The following is a 20,934-nucleotide window of genomic DNA, read 5'->3' on the forward strand; positions in this document are numbered from 1 at the left end:
GGCTCTCTGTGCTTCTTCAACTTGAATGCCTTCTTCCTTCACCAAGTTAGAAAAGTTTTCTGTCACTATTTCTTCAAATATATTCTTTAACCCTTGCCCATTTTCTTCCTCTTCGGGGACACCTATGATGCGAATGTTATTATGTTTCCAGTTGTCCCACAGTTCTCTTAAGCTGTCTTCCTTTTTTTAAATCATTTTTTCCTTTTGGTTTTCTGATTGGTTGATTTTTTTCTACCCTGTCTTCTAATTCACTGATCCGGTCCTCAGCTTCCTCTACTTTGCTGGGTAGTCCTTCCATTGTTTTCTTAATTTCTGCTATGGTTTTCAGTGTTTTTATATCTTTACTCATGGTGCTGATGATGTCCTTACTTATGCTATTGAGCTTCCTCAACATCATGGCTCTGAACTCTACCTCTGATAATTTGCTGAGCTGTATTTCATTGATCTCATCTTTGATAGAGTTCTCTTGTTTTTTTCATTTGGGATTTGTTTCTTTGTTTCACCATTTTGGCTATCTCAGTGGGTTTTGGAGCCTGCAAAATTTTCCCTGTGGGTGTTGGTGTGCTGTTTGTGGCTCCCTTTACTGGGTTCGGATGAGCCTGGATGGGCCCACGTTGAACACCACTGTCAAGTCTTACTTTCCTGGGTAGATTAGCAAGCCCAGGAAAGGTTCAATTACCCTCTAGGTTTTTCCTGGTAGCTAGTAGTCTCAGTTACTCACTGCTTTGGAATGTAGCCCTGGTGTTCTGCATAAGAGCATTTTCAGAGGGTGGGATAGATGCTGGTTGTTAATGAGTCTCAATTTTCATTTCTTTGCCTTACCTGGGAAAGGCTGAATCTCCAGCAGGGAGGGGGGGCTGCTGCTTTTCCCCACAGCTTGGGGAAGGAGCACACTGGCCACCATTCTTTGTGGCCACATCTCAGCAAAACCTCTGAGTGCCCTCCAAATCCCAGTCTGCCTTCCCTCTGCTGTAGTCTTCCAGATGAGGGGCTGTGGCTATTTTAGCGCTCTGTCCTTGCTCTTTGGGCTGTGGAGCGGGTTTGGTCTGTTCCCCAAGGGCGCTGCTCATAGCTAAGCCTGCTGCTGTCTGTGGGCTCCCTGCCCGCCACCCTGTCATACATCCGCAGATCCTACCAGTGTCCTTGGTTATGTGGTCCTGTCCTGCTGCTTTTCTGTTGCTTTTTTCTGAGGATTTGTCTTTATTTTAGTTGTATTTTCCGTTTAGTCCTGGGAGATCGTCTGTGTGGCTTCTATTTACTCTGCCTCCTTTTTCACAACCTCTAAGCCTATCCTGTGCGCAGCTGGGTTGCACAGGCCTTTCTGGTGCCCCCACACCCTGCAGGTCCCGCGGGTAACTGGATTGCACAGTCCCTCTGTGGACCTGGCTCTATGCCTATGTGATGGGCTGCTGGGTTGCACAGGCCTCTTTGGAGCTTCAGCACTCTGCAGGTCCCGTGGTAAACTGGATGGTACAGTCCCTGCTGGGTTGCGCTGGCCTCTCTGGTGCTTCAGCACTCCACAGGCCCTGTTGGTAACTATATCGTACAGTCCCTGCTGGGTGGCACAGTCCTCTCTGGTGCTTCAGCACCCCACAGGCCCTGTATGTAGCTAGATCGTGCAGTCCTTGCTGGGTTGCACAGGCCTCTCTGGTGCTTCAGCACCCTGCAGGTCCTGTGGGTAAGTGGATGGCACTGTCCCTGCTGGGTCCCATGGGCCTCTTTGGTGCTTCAGCACCCAGCGGGTCCTGCGGCTTATTGAATGGCACAGTCCCTACTGGGTCGCACAGGCCTCTCTGGTGCTTCAGCTCCCCACAGTTTCCGCGTGTAATTGGATGGTATAGTTCCTGCTGAGTTGCACGTGTAATTGGATGGTACAGTCCCTGCTGGGTTGCACAGGCCTCTCTGGTGCCCCTGCACACTGCAGTTCCCGTGGGCGCGGGCAGCTGGTTCGTACCAGTCTCTCTTGGGCTCGGGCTTCCCACTGCACTGGACCACACAGGCCTCTGTGGAGCCCCAGGTCGTTCTGCTGGCAGCTGGGGAGTGCTGCTGCCCCATGGGGTAAACTCCTGCTCAGCTTTTGCTGTAGATTTTGGGGATGGGTCTCATCTGCTGGTCTTTGCTTCTGTTGCCTGGGGATGGATTTCTGCTCCCCAGCCTCTGTTGCTGGTGGTATATCTGGACTCTGATCGGGCTGCTACTATGGGGGATGGTGCTGGGCTCAGGTCAGTCTGCAGCTTCTGCGACCAGTACCTTGGGAGCTCCACTACTGTGTTCGTAGAAAATGAAAACACTGCCCTGGCCAGTTTGGTTCAGCGGTTAGAGCGTCGGCCTGCGGTCCTGAGAGGCCTGGGTTCGGTTCCCGCTAAGGGCACGTACCTCGGTTGCAGTTTGTCCCCGGCCCTGGTCGGTTGTGCGGGTGGCAGCCACTCGATGTGTTCCTTTCACATCGATGTTTCTCTCTCTCTCTCTCTCTGTTCCTCTCTCTCCCTCCCACTCTACCTGAACAAAAAATGGAAAAATGTCCTCGGGTGAGGATTAAAAAAAAAAAAAAAAAAGAAAATGAAAACACTAACTCAAAAATATATGTGCACCCCCATATTAACTGCAGTTATTATTTCCAATAGCCAAGATTAGAAATATCCTACGTGTCCATGGATGGATGAATGGATACAGAAAATGTGGTATATACATATAATGGAAAGTTATTCAGCCATAAAAAGAATGAAATTTTGCCATTGGGGACAAAATGGGTGGACTTGAGGGCATTATACTAAGTGAAATAAGTGGGACAGGGAAAGACCATTACTGTATGATCTCTCTTATATATGGAATCCACAACAACAACAAATTAATCCTTAGATGCAGAGAACAGATTGGTGATTTCAGGGCAGGTGGGATAAGGGGTGGGAGAAATGGGTGAACTGTTTCATGGATATTTTTGGTTTCAGTTTAAGTAAGTTAAATAAATAAAAATAATTTAAGTGCTGATTAAACTTAATATAACTATATATGACAATATGTTAAAGACTGCTAACAATTATGGTTAAAAGTTTGATCTACCACTATCAAATAAGAAATGTGATGTTGCAATATAAATATTGTTATAGTATAAACAAATACCTATATTTAACATTTTTTTCAAAGAAATTTATTGCTATATTTGATCAGATTTAATTGGGAAAAGAGATGCTATAATGTAGTTTGATTAAATTCATTATGAAAATAAAAGAATACTTTCATAGCATGATAAAAAGAATATTCTTAATTTTAACTAATACCAAATGTAGGAGGAAAATACCCTGTAAAATTGGTTGTCATTAGTATTTAATTCAACTTTGCTACTTAGTATGGCCTATGGTTGGTGCCAGTCCATATATTTCTTATTACCGGTTTCTCAAGAGATAAGTACACGAATTGAGATGAAGTGTTTAGAAACTTTAATAACATTTTGAGAGAGTGATTTTGTTTTTTAGAACTAGAAATGAAACATTTGGGCTTGTATTTTGTATTTTGAGCTTATATATCTTTTAAATTTCATTTTTTCTAGTTTTTTTTTTACTAGTTTTTTTATTAGCTTATGTATTATTTTTTACTTTTTATTTATTTAATCCTCACCCGGCGATAGAGGATCTTTTTCTATTTATCTTTAGGTAGGCTGGGAGTGGGGAGAGAAGAGAAACATCTATGAGAGAGAGATACATCCGATTGGTTCCCTCCTTCACGACCCGATCGGGGCTGGTGACTGAATAGCAACTGAAGTATGAGCCCTTGACCAGAGTTGAACTGGTGGCTCTTTGGTCTCCGGGCCAGTGTTCTAACCGCTGAACCAAACTGGCCAGGGGATTTACTTATTATATATTACTTTTTTTTTTTTTTTCCTCACCCGAGGACATTTTTCCATTTTTTGTTCAGGTAGAGTGGGAGGGAGAGAGAGGAACAGAGAGAGAGAGAGAGAAACATCGATGTGAATGGAACACATCGAGCGGCTGCCACCCGCACAACCACAACCGACCAGGGCTGGGGACAAACTGCAACCGAGGTACGCGCCCTTAGCGGAAACCGAACCCGGGTCTCTCAGGACCGCAGGCCGACGCTCTAACCGCTGAGCCAAACCGGCCAGGGCTATTTATTACTTTTTATTAGTATTTAATGAGATATCTTCCTATGATGAATTAGAAGTAGGATATTTCCATAGCTATTTTTAGAAGCATTGCTCAATCTTGCTATTTGAAAGAGACAAATGTATCACTAGTCATGGATGATAATGATAATGTTATTGAGAAGAGCGAAGAGTCCACTAGAAATTGGTATACCGAATAAGAATTCAGTAAAGTGGTCACATGTAGAGAATATTGTAGCTTTAGGTTTGGAAAAATTTTTTCAGTTTTATTATAATTAAGTTGTAAGATTTTATTATGTAGAACCAAACATTATTATTATTATTTTTTTTTCCATTTTTTGCACAGATAGAGTGGGAGGGGGAGAGAGAGAGAGAGAGAAACATCGACGTAAAAGGGACACATCGAGTGGCTGCCACCTGCACGACCAACTAGGGCCGGGGACAAACTGCAACCAAGGTACATGCCCTTAGCGGGAACCAAACCCGGGTCTCTCCGGACCACAGGCCGATGCTCTAACCGCTGAGCCAAACCAGCCAGGGCCTAAACATTATTTTAATGATGAGAACTAACTGTTCAAAAATCACTGGCAGCCCTGGCTGGTTTGGCTCAGCGGTTAGAGCGTCGGCCTACGGTATGGAGAAACCCGGGTTCGGTTCCCGCTAAGGGCACGTACTTCGGTTGCAGTTTGTCCCCGGCCCTGGTTGGTCGTGCGGGTGGCAGCCACTCAATGTGTCCCTTCACATCGATGTTTCTCTCTCTCTCCCTTCCTCTCTCTTCCTCCCACTCTATCTGTGCAAAAAATGGAAAAATGTCCTCAGGTGAGGATAAAAAAAAAAAAAGAATCACTGGCAGATTCAAAGTAAGACATGGGTAGTAATGGGAAGGAGGTCTGAAATACAGTTACTACTGTGCAAAAAAAAAACAGAAAGGAAAGCTTTACTTTTTATAAACTTTGATGTGAATGTTATCAGATAGGAAGCTAGGTGAGTGGACATTTTAATCTGAATGTTAATATGTATGTTAATTCAGTTAATAACTCAGTACATTTTCCTTCAAAATTATTGTTTTAGAGAACAGAATCTTGGCATTTTCTTCCTCAAGAAGTCGACTCTTCCCATACCTTGGATACAACCCAGACCAGGTTTAATGTGAGAGAGGAAGGGACAGAAGTGATAGACTTCCCCTCTGTGGAGGAAGGTATCTTGACCCAATCAGAAAATCAAGTAAAGGAACACAACAGAGATCTCTTTTGTTCTCCATTGCTAGGTAATGCTATTTTTTTTTACCAGTATTAATACTTCACATTTATAAAATACTTACTTTTAGGTGACTGCACTACCTGCATTTAAATCCTTTCTTGAGTTGAGGAGCTGTGAAGCTGTAATAAAAAATGTTAGCTTATTTCTGGTTTTCTACACAGGCCAGTGTGTGTAGTTATGTTAAACTTGCAGTTGCCCCTCATTTTATCATACTCTAATGCTCACACAAGGCAGAAAGTGGATAACTTCCTTTCTAGTGGGTGCGCCTCCTCAGTCCTGAATTTGTGGAAGTTTTTCTTGGGGTTAACCGTGTTTTATCCTTTGACTACTTGGCTGTGGAGACTCCATAATCGTTAAAATACAATTAAAAACAAATGTTCATGTTTACCTCATTAGATTCTTAGACTTGTTTACAGCACATGTTATTCTCAGTTTTCAGACCCAAAATTAAGATAAAGAGGTTAAATGACTTGTCTGAGATAGATCTTACTGCTTTGCTGTATATGGAGTGATTTATTAGCTTTTTACAAAAGGTAAACTTGAAGTACCTCTCAAATCATCAAAGTAGGAGATAGAATAAATTATACTGTCACTACTTTGGATCATTGCAAATATATAAGAATGCTAAACCAATATGGCAGTTTAAATTTTTTCATGCCTAAATCGTAATTCAGACAAATATTCTTTTGTTACTCCTTTCTTCAGAATTTTTTTGAAAAACCACTATATATATATATATATATATATTTATATTTATTTTTTTTTTTTTTTTTTTTTTTTTTTAATTTAATTTAATTTTATTTTTTTTCCCCCCCTCACCAGAGGATATTTTTCCATTGATTTTTTTTTTTTTCCAGAGAGAGTAGGAAGGAAGGAGGGAGGGAGGGAGAGAGAGAAAGAGAAACATTGATGTAAGAGACACATCAGTTGGTCACCTCTTGCACCACCCTGACTGGACTGGGGGTTGAACCTGCAACCAAGGTATGTGCCTTTGGGAATTGAGCCCATGACTCTTCTACCCGTGGGCCAGTGCTCTTACTGTTGAGTCAAACTGGCCAGGACCACCATGTTTTTAAAAAATTAGCTTTTTTCAGAGAAATGGGTTCAACCATGAAGTTGTTTTTTTTTTTTAATATTTTTTTATTGACTTCAGAGACAGGATAGCAGAGGGAGAGAGTGATAGAAACATCAATAATGAGGAAGACAGTGCTTGGCTGCCTCCTGCACATACCCTACTGGGGATCAAGCCTGCAACCCAGGCATGTGCTCTGACTGGGAATTGAACCAGGGACCTCCTGGTGCATAGGTCGATGCTCAACCCCTGAGCCATACTGGCTGGGCTCACAAGTTGTCAGAGTTTTTTAGAGGAGCATGAATAGGAGTTAATTTAAGTTATTTCATAAGAACTTAAGCTAGTGCTATCCAAATAAAAATATTAGTGCCAGTGCGTATTCTGTGATTTGGATCATGAAAGTCAATTTTTTTTTTTAGTCCTCACCTGAGAATATTTTTTCCATTGGAAAGGAGGGTTGGGACGGGGAGCAGAAAGAGAGAAAGAGAAACATCAATTGGTTGCCTCCTGCATGCGCTCCCAGCAGGACTGGGGATCAAACCTGTAACCCAGGTATGTGCCCTTGACTGGAAATTGAATCTTTAACCCTTTGGTATGTGGGCTGATGCTTTAACCACTTAGCCACACTGGTCAGAACTGTTAAAGTCCATTTTAATTTTAGTTTTACATTTTAAGAAAGATGTTGACAACGTTAGTGTTCCTTTGTGGGAAGAGATGACAATGATACTAGATGAAAGAGAAGACTTTGCTATGATCAGGTCTTCGAAGGGCTGTCATGATGAAACGGAAGCAACTTATTTTCATTCATTCATTTAACAAATATCTAAGTGTCTGTTTTGTGTTTAATGCTAGGAATATGTAGATGAAAGCTGTCTCCTCTTTTGGGAAGACAATCCAATAAACAGAAAATAACAGTATCGTGTATGAGTACTTTAATGGTGTATAACAGGAGTGTGTAAACTACAGCCACAGGACAAGGCCCCTATTTTTTTTATGAGCTAAGAGTGGTTTCTGCATTTTTAAAAGGATTTTAAAAAAAGTTTATGCAACAGAAACTGTATATGACCAACAGAGTCTAAAATATTTACTACCTGGCCTTTTTTCTACAAAAAAAAAAAATTTTTTTTTTTTTTTATTCTCACCCTAGGACGTTTTTCCATTTTTTATTCAGATAGAGTGGGAGGGAGGGAGGGAGAGAGAGAGAGAGAGAGAGAAACATCAATGTGAAAGGGACACATCGAGTGGTCGCCACCTGCACGACCCAACCAGGGCCGGGGACAAACCGCAACTGAGGCACGTGCCCTTAGCAGGAACTGAACCCGGGTCTCTCTAGACCACAGGCTGACGCTCTAACCGATGAGCCAAACCAGCCAGGGCCCGAGGACATTTTTGTATTTATCTTTAGATAGAGCTGGAGGGAGAGAGGGAGGAAGAGAGAGAGAGAAACATCAATGTGAGAGAGACACATCGACTCGTTGCTACCCACACGACACCAGCCGGGGCCAGGGACAAACTGCAACTGAGGTATGTGCCCCTAGCGGGAACTGAACCCAGGACTCTCTGGTCCACGGGCCAATGCTCTGACCGCTGAGCCAGACAAGCCAGGGCATACTACCTGGCCTTTTATAAAAATATTTGCTAATTCCTAGTCTAGAGGTTAAAGTGAAAATTCATAAAGCTGTTTTAAACTTGATATAAGAAGGAATTGTCTATTAGAGCCTTTAATAGTGTAAAGACTATATAAGAACAACAACAAAAAATGAGCTTGGCCCTGGCCTATGTGGTGTGGACATTGTCCCGTGCATTGAAAAGTTGTCAGTTCAATTCCCAGACAGGGCATGTGCCTGAGTTGTGGGCTTGATTCCCAGTAGGGGGTGTGTGGGAGGCAGCGGATTGGTGGTTCACTCTCACATAGATTTTCTCTCTCTCTCTTCCCCCCTTTTTCTCTCTCTAAAAAAAGGTTAATAACAATTTTTTTAAAAAATGAGCTTATGTCACAGCAAAATGTCAAGCAAAATTCTCTAATAAAAGAATTTCAGCATTGAGTAGGAGATTGGCTTCTAAATTTTTTGCTAACATGAAGTTTTATAACTAGTTTCTCATTAACTGTAGAAAAAGTAGAACTTTTTTTTTAATCCTCATCCAAGGACATTTTTGCATTTATCTTCAGATAGAGTGGGAGGGAGAGATAGAGGAAAAGAGAGAGAGAGAGACAGACACATTGAGTGGTCGCCACCCATATGACCCCAACTGGGGCGGGGATGAACTGCAACTGAGGTACATGCCGTTAGCGGGAACCGAACCCAGGACTCTCTGGTCCATGGGCTGATGCTCTAACTGCTGAGCCAAACTGGTCAGGGCAAGTAGAACATTTTTAATTTTTAGAGCAGATCCCTGGATTTGATGGCTTAGGAAATTTTATCATGGCTATTGTGTTATGCATAAATACTACAGTCATTGTGGGGTATATTAGTCTTACCATTGGCAAATGTCATAATGAAAACTGGTGCTGGAACTAGATATCTCAAAAAAGAGTGATCCAAGCTATCCACAGTGTCCAAATGTGAGGATATGCAGGGTCTTTGTTAAAAAAAACCTTAGGATTCTTAGAGGGGGTGAAGGACTTATGAAGGTTATGAAATTAAAGTTATTAAGGTTTAAGACTGAGTCTCTAAGTCAAGGCCAAAAAGGAATCATACCAGTTAGTCCTTGGTGGTAAAGGTTTCTCATTTTTAATTCAGTAAATAAATAATAATTCTATTTTGAATGCCTACTAAGTGTTGCAGGTATTTGCTAGGCACTGAAGATACAGCTGTGAATAAAGCAGACATGGAGTTTTCAATCTAGGTAGGAAGCAGACCAAAGATTAAAACAAGAGTATGATAGTTATTATAGGGAAGGTGTGCAGTATTATAGGCATTCTGAATCACGCAAGTAAACTGGCAATAGTATTACATATATATTGGAAGAACCATTAGTTTTAGAAAATATCACCCATCCAGTTAAATTAATATTAAATAGGATGTTATTGGTTGTATAGATTTGTTTCTATTAATATTTAATTTTTTGTTTTATAGTTGTATAAATGCTTTAAGGAATAAGGACTTTATACTTATTTTGTATATATTCCAGGGCATATTCTAATAAGAATTATTTAGGTTGGTATTCAGGAATTCATGAGAATTTTTCTTCCTTTAAGTCAGTAGTTCTCAAACTTTATGGTCACAGGACTACTATACACACTTTAAAGTTATTGAGAACTCTAAAAACCTTTTGTTTGATATTTTTTCATATTAAATATTAAAACTCACCAATTTAAATATGATTAACTCATTAAAAACAACTTTATTGCATTTAACATAAGTTACATAGTTTTTTAGAAAAATAACTATATTCCAAAACAAAATTATTTAAGAGTATCACCGTTTTACTTTAAAAAAATTTCTGTAATGTCTTTTTTTTTTTTTAATCATCATCCGAGGATATTTTTTCATTTTTGTTCAGATAGAGTGAGAGGAAGAGAAGGAGAGAGAGAGAGAGAGAGAAACATTGACGTGAGAGGGGCACATCGACTGGCTGCCTCCTGCACGATCCCAACCAAGGCTGGGGACGAACCGCAACCGAGGTATGTGCCCTTGACTGGAATTGAACCCGCGACTCATTGGTCTGCAGTCCATTGCTCTAACCGCTGAGCAAAACCGGCCTTTCTTGATAGAAAACAGATAGTTTCTGATACCTGCTTCTACATTCAATATCATACATGCCGCTTTTGGAAAATTCCACTGTATCCTAGTGAGAAAATGAGAATGAATAAGGCAAATGGTATGTTAATAATATTTTTTTTAATCCTCTCTCAAGGATATGTTTTAACTGATTTTTGAGAGAGAGAGGTAGGGAAGAAGGGAGAGAAAGAGAGAGAGAGAGAAACAGAGAAACAGAAACATCAATATGAGAGAGAAACATCCATCAGTTGCCTTCCATATGCACCCTGACCAGGGATTGAACCTACAACCTAGGTATGTGCTGTGACTGGGAATTGAACCTGCAAACTTTTGGTGCATGAGACAATGCTGCAACCAATGGAACTACCCAGCCAGGGCCTTAATATTATTTTGAATATAATTTTGACTCTAGACTTAGGGATGCCCAGAAGCCAGTGGACAGCACTTTGATATAAAGTGGAAAGAAAACTTATAATGGTTAAGAGCACTTGCTAAAAAGTTAGTGTTTAGGTTCAGATCTCACTCTGGCATTTAAGTTATTTGAATGTGGACAAAGTACTGCATATTTCTCAAGTTTTGTAATCATGTTTTCTCAGCTATAAGATGGATATAATAATACCCATCCTTCAAGGTTGTCATGAGGGTTAAAGTGAAATATTGTATGTTTAGTGCCTGGACCTTGTCAGGTAGTCGCTGCTATTATTATGTTATCGTACTCAAGTATATAGAAACTTCCAGATGGCAGCATGTTAGGTTCTTTAAAGTATTATATAAACTAAACAGTTAATTTTTAGCATTTCCAACATTTTCATATTTGAAACTTTTCAGTCATTCAAGATAGCTTTGCTTCTCCCGATTTGCCTTTGCTGACATGTTTGACACAAGACCAAGAGTTTGGGCCTGATTCCATATTTCACCAAAGTGAACCAGATTTTGCACCTCTGAGGTAAGATGTCTTTTACATTTTCATGTAACCTTTCTACTCTTGCTTTTCTTGTTTTCAGTTGTTACTAATATTAATGACTTCAGCCTAAATTGAGACTTTGGGGTAGAAGTTAGATAGTTTCAGCTCATACTGTGAAGGTAACAGGTCCCTAAGTTAAGATATGATGCATATTAGTTTGGCATAGTAACATATGTATGTGTAAAAATAAGCCAGGTTATTGTAGTGTATTTAAAAATGATTTTTGCCCTGGCCGGTTTGGCTCAGTAGTTAGAGCATCGGCCCATGGACCAGAGAGTCCCGGGTTTGATTCCCGCTAAGGGCACGTACGTTGGTTGCAGTTTGTCCCTGGCCCCAGTTGGGGTTGTGGAGGTGGCAATCAGTCGATGTGTCTTTCATATCAATGTTTCTCTCTCTCTCTTTCTCCCTCTCTCCCTCCTGCTCTATCTGAAGATAAATGCAAAAATGTCCTCGGGTGAGGATTAAAAAAAAATTTTTTTTTAAATGTATTCTAGCATTTCAGGCTTTTTTTAATTTAGAAGGCACACTGGATCTTTCTTTTTATAAGTCTTTCTCTTTTACTTCCCATCACCCAACCCCATTTTGTAAAAAGCACTTATTTAATGATCACTAACTTGTTTGGCACTCCATTTTGGTTAGCTGATATTGAATAAACCTAGTTATCTTTCCTTATCTTGTAGGTGTGAATATGAAGTAAGACTTTTCTTTTTTTTTTTTTTTTATCCTCACCCGAGGACACTTTTTCATTCTTTGTTCAGATAGAGCAGGAGGGAGAGAGAGAGAGAAACATCGATGTGAAAGGGACACATCGAGTGGCTGCCACCCGCACGACCAACCAGGGCCGGGGACAAACTGCAACCGAAGTACGTGCCCTTAGCGGGAACCGAACCCGGGTCTCTCCGGACCGCAGGCCGACGCTCTAACCACTGAGCCAAACCGGCCAGGGCAAGTAAGACTTTTCTAACTGACATGTCCAAATTAACAATTATTCCAAATTAATACCCTTAGGAATAGTAATAATGGGAGACAAGTCTGGAATTCTTCAAAACATTTGAAATTATCCAAGAATATAAGTTTTCCTTTTTTGTAACTAAAAAAAGATACCTTAAATTAAAAGCTAGATGATTACTGAGTATGAACTTCTGTCCTTCTGCTTTATATTACTTTAAAAAAATGTTTTTTATTGATTTTTTTTATTTAGGGAGAGAGAGAAACATCATTGTAAGAGAGAAACAGCAATTGGCTGCCTCTTGCATGCCCCCTACTGGGGATCAAGCTGCAACCCAGGGATGAACACTGACCTGGAATCGAACCAGGACCTCTCAGTTCATGGGAGGATGCTCAATCCACTGTGCCACACTGTCTGGGCATGCTATATATTACTTTATTTAAAAAAATTTTTTAAATTATTTTTCTATATTGATTTTAGAGAGAGAGAGGAAGGGAGAGGGAGAGAGAGATAGAAACATCAATGAGAGAGAACATTGATTGGCCACCTCCTGCACGCACCCCACTGGGGATCTGGCCCACAACCTGGGCATGTGCCCTGACCAGGAATGGAACCGGCGACCTCTTGGTGCATGGGTCGACGCTCAACCACTGAGCCACACTGGCCGGTCACTATGTATTACTTTAACATTACTTTTTTGAAAAGTTACTTTTTTGAAAAGTGTTTTGCACATAATAGTCAACCAGTGATTAGATTACTGTTGTACGTTTGTGGGGAGAGTATATCACTTCTTAAGTGGTTTTCAAGAGCATACTAAATGACTAGTAAAAGAACTAATGCAGGTTAAATGAATTTAAAATTATGGTAGGTGATAAACATTTTTTTATTATTATTTTTTTCTTTATTGATTTTTTTTTTTTTGGAGAGAGGAAGGGAGAGGGAGAAAGACATAGAGACATAGATGAGAGAGAACATTGATTGGCCGCCTCCTACATGTCCCCCACTGGGGACTGGGTCCACAACCTGGGCATGTGCCCTGACCGGGAATCGAACAAACGACCTCTTGGTGTGTGGGCTGATGGCTCAACCTCTGAGCCACACCGGTCGGGCATAAATTAAACATTTTAAATAGTAAAATTTGGAGTTTTCATTTAAAGAATCACTTTTCTGCTAATATGGAATTCCTTATATTTTTTGGCAATATTGTTTTAGAGAAGCCTGTGAAAATATCAGGGCTGCACGATAGTAGTGCACTGTTTATTAAAAATTTGCCTTGTTTAATCATTAGTCACTTTAAAGGAATTTGAAATTAGAACTATGTTTTTCAACACACTTTTCAAATAACGTTGATATCAGTGACATATCAGTTTTGTATTTTTACATGTTGGTGTTTTAAAAAATAAATGTTTTAAATGTGTAACCTTTTTATTTTTAACTGTATATTTTTCAGGGGAATTCCTGGTAAGTCTGAAGACACTAAAGAGTTTTCTCGACCGTCAGAAGTTAGTGAAGCTTTATTCCGGGCATCCTCAGAAATAGCTTCACACTTAGTTAACAGTCACTTTAGTGTATCTCAGCACACACTTATAGGGAGTGCAGCTGAGTCTCAGGGCTCTTTTTTACATCCTGAACAAGGAACCAAAGAAGAGACTATTTCATCTGATATAGTTGATAAACTGAAAACCCCCAAAGACTCTGGTAATTATGGTGCTCTTTGTTCATATATGTCATGGAAGACACAAGTTACACAAGAGCCAGAAACCAATTTAGCTGATAAAGATCAGTTTTCTTTTTCAACTACTTCTGATACAAGTGATGAATATGTACCTCCTAAAGAAAGTGACAGTTTTGATGCTTCTTGTTCAAATGTGCTGTATTGGGAACGGGAAGCTTTACAACAGTCAGAACAATATTTAACCTGTAAGGACCATGATTCTTGCTCAGATTCACCTGATATAATTGATAAAAATAAAATTCTTGAGGGAAGTTACAGTTTTAGTTTCCCTTTTTCATTTATGCCATGGAGCAAACAGGGAGCTTTACACCATCCAGAAACATGTCTGATCTGTAAGGATCATGTTTCTTTTCCACATGAACTTGCTCCTCATTTTCATAATAAAATGTCATCTTTTTTCTTGCATTGTTTGTTGGAAAGGAGAGGAAAAAGGGTTCCCTTGATGTCTGATAGTCATTATTTTGAGAGTGTTTATTTAAAGACTCCAGCTGAGAATGAGGTGAAACAAAAGATGATTTCTTTGGAGGGTTATGAAAGAAATAAAGAAGGTCTGGGGAAAGAATTATCTCAGTGTTTTGAACTAAAGAATAGCAGTACTTCAGTATTTTCAGAGGTGTGTCCTAGATCTTCAGAAATAGAGTATATTGAGAATGTTGTAGTTCCTGATAATTCTGTAAAAGTTTTGGAAACACATATACTCTCCAGGGGACATGATATCTCTAAGGGAGAGACTTCTGGTAGTTCTCTTCAGATTATTACATCCAGCTTGGATGAGACATCAGAACAGCTGTATTTTCAAGAGGAAAGAAACCAAAAGGCAAGTGCTGCTTTTGATGGGAAAAATGTTGATGCTACTGAGAATGTAGCCTTTGAGGCAGTTATTGCCTCTATTGAGCCTTCCAAGAAAGAGAGTACAGTAAATGAAATCCAAACTGACATCAGTATATCTGTAACAAATGACAGCCAATAAAGTGAACCAAAAAATTCAGATCTTTTCCTATTAAATTACAACGATGAAAATTCTTTCTTTGATAAACTTAGTCATCCACGCTATCAATCTACTCCTGGGGTGTTTGAACCAGCAGCTTCAGAACTATTGTTGCATAAAAAAGATGATGATGTTAGCTCCCTGTACTGGCTTCCTAATGTAAAATCACTCCACAATGCTCCTCAGGAAATGTTCATTAAGCCATGTTCTTTTGGTCCAGAGCTTAAGTCATCTGCTTTTTTAAGTGAAAAATCTCACTGCCACGTTGTTGGTCTTTGCAAAACACAGTCAGCTTTATTTCAGTGTGATGTAGACAATGAATCATTTCTTCCCATTGGGAAGATAAAGTCTGTTTCTGCTCTTGACCTTGCAGAGAAGTCAGGATCTTCAAACATTATTTACCCAGTGGAAGTATCGTCTTCAGATTCTTTGTTTTTGCAAGATTTAAAGCAGCAAACCTTTGAAGAAGTTGCAGATTCCTCAGGCTATATTTTGGGTAAGAATGTAAATTCTAGTCATGTCATTGAAGGTCTATCTGCAGCTGTAGAAAGCAGCTTTTCAGCAAACTTGGTGGCATATGATGCAAAGTCCCAAGGTGCTTTACCTGTGATCAGTGATGCATCATTAATTGCAGTTGGCCAGGAGACATTCCTGAAAGCTGATATAGGCCTAGGTGAAATTCCTCAGCCTATGGGAGCCAAACCCAGTTTTAGGATACATGTAATTATGCAAAATGACTCCTATTTTGTAGAGGATGTGCAAGGGAAGGCTGAATCTGACATCTATTCTCTGGATGATGACACTGAATGCTGTAGCCTAGATGAAAATGCTGATGTATGCAGTAAAAGATCTACTGAACTACAAAGAGAGGTGAGACACAGTAAAATGATAGTTGGGGAAAACATGGTCTTCTCCAGTATTGTTTCAGGAAATGGCATTGCTAATTGTTTTTATTTAATTTTTACTATTTCCCAGATATATGACCAAGGTGACTTGACTGGGGAGTGCAGTGAGCTAGCAGGTTTAGAAAATTTGCTTGATGATTTAGAGTTTTGTGACATCTCCCTGCCCTGGGAGTCTCCTTTACAACTATCATCCAAGGAAGAGACTGTAAGTTTTTCCATTGGACATTTCATATGGGGCAGGGAAAGAAATATTTTATTTGAAAAATGGATATAAAATTGCCCATTTATGCCCTGGCTGATTTGGCTCAGTGGTTAGAGTGTCGGCCTGTGGACCAAAGGGTCACAGGTTCAGTTTTGGTCAAGAGTAAGTACCTCTGCCCTGGCTGGTTTGGCTCAGCGGTTAGAGCATTGGCCTGTGGTCCAGAGAGACCCGGGTTTGGTTTCCGCAAAGGGCACGTATCTCGGTTGCAGTTTGTCCCCAGCCCTGGTTGGGTCCTGCTGTGGCAACCACTCGATGTGTCCCTTTCACGTCGATGTTTCTCTCTCTCCCTCCCTGCCTCCCACTCTATCTGAACAAAATATCGAAAAAATGTCCTCGGGTGAGGATTAAAAAAAAACAGAGTAAGTACCTCGGTCCCCATCCCTGATCGGGTATTATGGGAGGCAGCCAGTCAATGTTTCTCTCTCTGTCTGTCTGTCTCTCTCTCTGTCTCTCTCCCTCCTCCTCCCTCCCTCCCTCCCTCCCTCCCTCCCTCTACCTGAAGATAAATGGAAAAATATTCTTAGGTAAGGATTTAAAGGAAAAAAGCCCATTTATATCCTCTAATACCAACTTATGACTTATAATATGGTCTTCATTGATATGTAGGAATATGCCTCATTATTTTGTTAGAGATTAACATAAAAGAAATATTTATATTTTGTAGACCATAGCACTTAGTGAGTTCTGTGGTGTCTTGGAAAAGCCATCTTTTGGTGCTTCCAGGTCTTTCATGCCAGGCATTTTAACTCTTCCAGGTTGTGCCAGCAAGAACCTTTGGGATAGTGTTAAAAAGATTAGACTTATTCATGGAGACATTGATTTGTGCTTTCCCCCTCTCTGACCTTCAATGTACAAGCTTTGGAATAGGCCCTGAAAATATTCAAGTATTTCTTCTTAATTTTTAAAATATTTACTTACTGATTTGAGAGAGAAAGAGAGAGACATTGATTTGTTGTTCCACTTATTTATGCATTCATTGTGTGATTCTCTGTTTGCCCTGATGGGGGATCAGACCTGCAACCTTGGCATATCAAGAACTAACCAACTGAACTGCCTGGCCAGGGTTCCAGTATTTCTTTTTACTTTTTTTGTTTTGTTTTGTTAATACTCACCCAAGGATATTTTTTTCATTGCTATTTAGATAGAGTGGAAGGGAGGGAGGGAGAGAGAGAGAGAGAGAGAGAAAGAAACGTCAATGTGAGAGAGACACATTTACTGGTTGCCTCCCTCACGACCCCACCAGGGCCGGGGATTGAACTTGCAACCCAGGTATGTGCCCTTGATCTGGAATCGAACCCATGACCCTTGGATTTGCAGGCTGATGCTCTAACCATTGAGCAAAACAGGCCAGGGCTCAAGTATTTCCTTTTATTTTTATTTATTTATTTTTAAATTAATTAATTTATTTTTTACAGATGTTTCTCCTTTTCCCTCCACTGATTCCCCCTCCCTCTCCTTCCCCACCTGTCCCCAGCTTTGTTGTCCATGTCCATTGTTCATGCACATATGCATATAAGTTCTGTGGTTTATCTCTCCTCCACCACCCCCTCAAGTATTTCCTTTTAGATGCTCCTGAAAGATTTGACTTCAGAGGTATCTTGAAAATTTCCCGAGGAAGGATACCGAGGTACTTAATGTCCAAACTAGTCATTGTTCCCAAAGAAAACTACCTACCTCCTTCCCACATGAGCAACATACTCGTGTATTATTATATTCCCTTTCTCTCTATTTATATCATTTTTGTGTGTGTGTACTAGAAAGTCATAGCTTTGGGGTGTTATAAAAGATCGTTTCAGTGATTCTTTTATACAAGGCTTTATTTTTCTGCATCTTTGGATTCCTTGGCTTTAATATTCCTCTGGTCCCATTGCCCATCCTCTTTTGTCTGAAATTGTTGACTCTAACCTGGGTCCCACTTCCTTATAATACATCCTTATATCCTGTTAGTCGTTACATACAGTTGTATAATGTTTATGGTGTACTGAATGTTACTTTCCTTTTCCTGTTTTTCCAAGTATATGATTGTATGTTATTGGAAAACTACTAGTTTGGATTGCGACCATATTTAGACCTTTATGTTCAGACAGTTGATAAGAGGAAATGAACAAAGATACTGTGATGAACTTTTAATTTATAATTTGTTGAATTTAAAAATAAGTTTAATATAGAGAACTATTAGGCTAGTTTTATTTTCTTCATTCTTAAGTAGGCATTGTTTAATTCTAATTTTCAATCTAATAAGAGTGGGGATGAAAGTGATAACTCTGTACTCAAATACTGTGCTAAGCTTTACTTATATACATTAATTTGTTTAGTCCTTTTGTTGACCCTATCATATAGGATTGTTGGAGATTATTATCATGCCCATTTCTACGATTGACAGAAAGTTAAGGAACTTGCTCATGGTCATTTAGCAAGTAGGGGAACTAGTATTTGAAACTAGCCTTATTTGTGTATTTAACCACTGTGCCATACCCTCCCTGCTTGTTTGTCTATTCTTCAGTGAAACCAAGGCCAAGATTTTACATTATCTTGGCAGGAGTGAAGGTTTTGAAGTCAGTTTCAATAGTAATGAGAAACAAAATCTGATCAATTTTAAACTTAGTGTTACTAATATTTTTGATAGCTTTTGTAACTTGCATCAACTTCATATAGATAAAAATATATTTAAAAAATGAAGATATATTCAGTTAATAGTGATGTGTTGAGATTAACTCTGACCACATTCCAAATTTTATTTGCTCCAATTTGGTGAAAAGTTGTATATGTTTATGTGCTAACATACCAATAATGGTTACTGATTCCTTTTCTAGCAAGGACTTGTTGGGATCTGATAAAACTTGAGGAGTTTCTTTTTCATCATTTAACCTTTACTTCACTGTCAGTTTATATTTCCCTCTACTTTTATTTTAAGAAATTTGAGGACTTTTGTCTTTTGTTAACTGATCTCAAATACAGTTTTTTGACGCTTTTATTATTCTTCTAAACATTTGTGGATTTCTTGAAAATATACCTATTTTCTCTTTCCTCCTTTTCTTTTTCCTTTACAAAACACACCTCTTTCTCTTAAAATATTATCATACTGTAGTTCAAATTCTGCAATGATCATGCTATTATAAGGAGAAAACTTTGAGTAAGAAAACACTTCTAGGCCTCCTATCTGTAGTATTTTATACAGACAGACTTCCAGACACTCAGGATAATTTTAGAGCCTTCTTGGAATTAACCAAACAAGCTATAACCTGTGTATGAATTCAGGAGGAGTGAGAATCTAATACGTATTAAGGAACTGGTATAACTGCTTAATATTTATTTTCATAAAAGTGAGGTTTGTATTTTAGCAGATGATGTCTCAAATTAATCTTATTTTCCTTTTTTTTTTAAAAATCTCTTTTCATAGGTAGGTCATTCTGATATGGATATTAGTCAGTCTTTTTCATCTGTATTGCCTCCATTTGTTCCTCATGAGCCAACCAGGGAGTTGGAGTATCACTCTTCGGATCTCAGAATGTTGAGGGTATCTCCTGAGATTGTGCCAAAGACCCTCAAACATTTATCAGGTATGTAGAAAAGATGGTATTAAATGCCCTTATGGCTTGCTCGTTAAAATACCTCGTTATGGCTAATTTTTTATATTTGAACTCCTGCAGTAATGTTCACTTTGGGTTAAGTATATTTATAAATGCCCAGGTTTCTTTCATTAGATAAACCTTTTGATTTTTCATGACAGTGTTTAGAACTGAATTACATGGACAAGTCTGAATTAGAGTCAGTTTCTTTCTATATTTCTTTCTGTGATTTAAAGGGAAAAAAATTGAGTACAAGAGGACAAGAGCGGATATAAATAAGTTTGTAGAGAGGAAATTGAGAGCCTAGTTTTGAGGCAGAAAGCAAGATTATCTGTCTGCTCTGGGAATTGGGGACAGGTGGAGGTTTTAGGGGCTTAGAGGGAGAGAGGCTTGGGTGACGGCTCAAAATTTATGTTGAAGTGAGTAGGAGATGGAGCCAACTAAGGACAAGCAAAAGGATTGGCAGGTAGTTCTGAGAAGTCAGCTGAGGTTATAAATTACTTTATGATATTGTCAGCCTGTATAGTATCTCTGATTTTTTTTCTGTACTAAAACCCAAGAATGGAGAAGATTAATTGTAGGATTGATCCTTGGTTGAGGGATTTGGGTGTGGTGGAAGGATAGCAGTGGAAGGGCATAAGTGAGAGAAGAGTTGATCATCTATTGGTTTCAGCCTGCACAGGGAAAGAAAAGAAGTCAAGAAAGTTGTTAGTCTGGGAGAAAATAAAGAACAGAAGTTTATTTATGAAGTTGAATGCATGAGGTGGGTATGAATTACTGAGGGAGCTAGAAGAACGGGTAATTTTGGTCAGAGTGAGTTAGTACATTTAATTGTAGATGAGTTTGAAGGGTGATAAGATCTATGGGTTGGCTCTGAGCAGATTGGATAGTAGAAGTTGAATAAAGATCATTGGGATAAAGTAAATTGAGATTTTGAGGCTAGCGTTTTGGATTGATTAACTATGTTTAAATATTTTCTGATTTTTGTGGGATTTGGGGTTTAGGGAAGGCTGTGTACTGGACCTTGAAGTTTTCAAGAAGTGAATGGGAGCAACTGGGAGTTGCAAGAATATGATAGATGGAGGATAGTATTGAAGCTATGTGTGACCTAAACCTCAGCAAAGAAGGTTTTATTTGTGTGTTTGTTTATTTGAGGAAAATAGAAAATAATGGTAAGGAAACCATTGTGTGAGAGGTAGTAAAATGTCAATGTCCAACTTCCATCTCTTTTTGTTTCCAAATTATGGTATAGGAGAGGGCTGCATAGTCAGAATTATCAAGAGGAAAACCAAGTGTTTTTTCTTATTTTTAAATCCTCACCTGAGGGCATGCTGAGAGAGATAGAGATAGAATGATATGTGAGAAGTGAGAGAGAAATACCGATCCGT

The 20,934-nt window shown here is 39.4% G+C and overlaps 1 protein-coding gene across 1 annotated transcript in view; it reads left to right on the forward strand.

The window, feature by feature from the left end:
• Nucleotides 1-20,934, forward strand: part of ALMS1 (ALMS1 centrosome and basal body associated protein) — a 234,301-nt gene that overhangs the window by 22,382 nt on the left and 190,985 nt on the right. Inside the window, exons 3-9 of the mRNA XM_036263247.1 lie at nucleotides 5,192-5,387; nucleotides 11,003-11,120; nucleotides 13,538-13,548; nucleotides 15,184-15,306; nucleotides 15,562-15,680; nucleotides 15,786-15,920; nucleotides 19,378-19,537. Of these exons, the coding sequence (XP_036119140.1) occupies nucleotides 5,192-5,387; nucleotides 11,003-11,120; nucleotides 13,538-13,548; nucleotides 15,184-15,306; nucleotides 15,562-15,680; nucleotides 15,786-15,920; nucleotides 19,378-19,537 (862 nt within the window). The remainder of the gene's footprint in view (nucleotides 1-5,191; nucleotides 5,388-11,002; nucleotides 11,121-13,537; nucleotides 13,549-15,183; nucleotides 15,307-15,561; nucleotides 15,681-15,785; nucleotides 15,921-19,377; nucleotides 19,538-20,934) is intronic.

Source organism: Molossus molossus, unplaced genomic scaffold (genome assembly GCF_014108415.1).
Source record: "Molossus molossus isolate mMolMol1 unplaced genomic scaffold, mMolMol1.p scaffold_m16_p_15, whole genome shotgun sequence".
Classification (NCBI taxonomy): domain Eukaryota; kingdom Metazoa; phylum Chordata; class Mammalia; order Chiroptera; family Molossidae; genus Molossus; species Molossus molossus.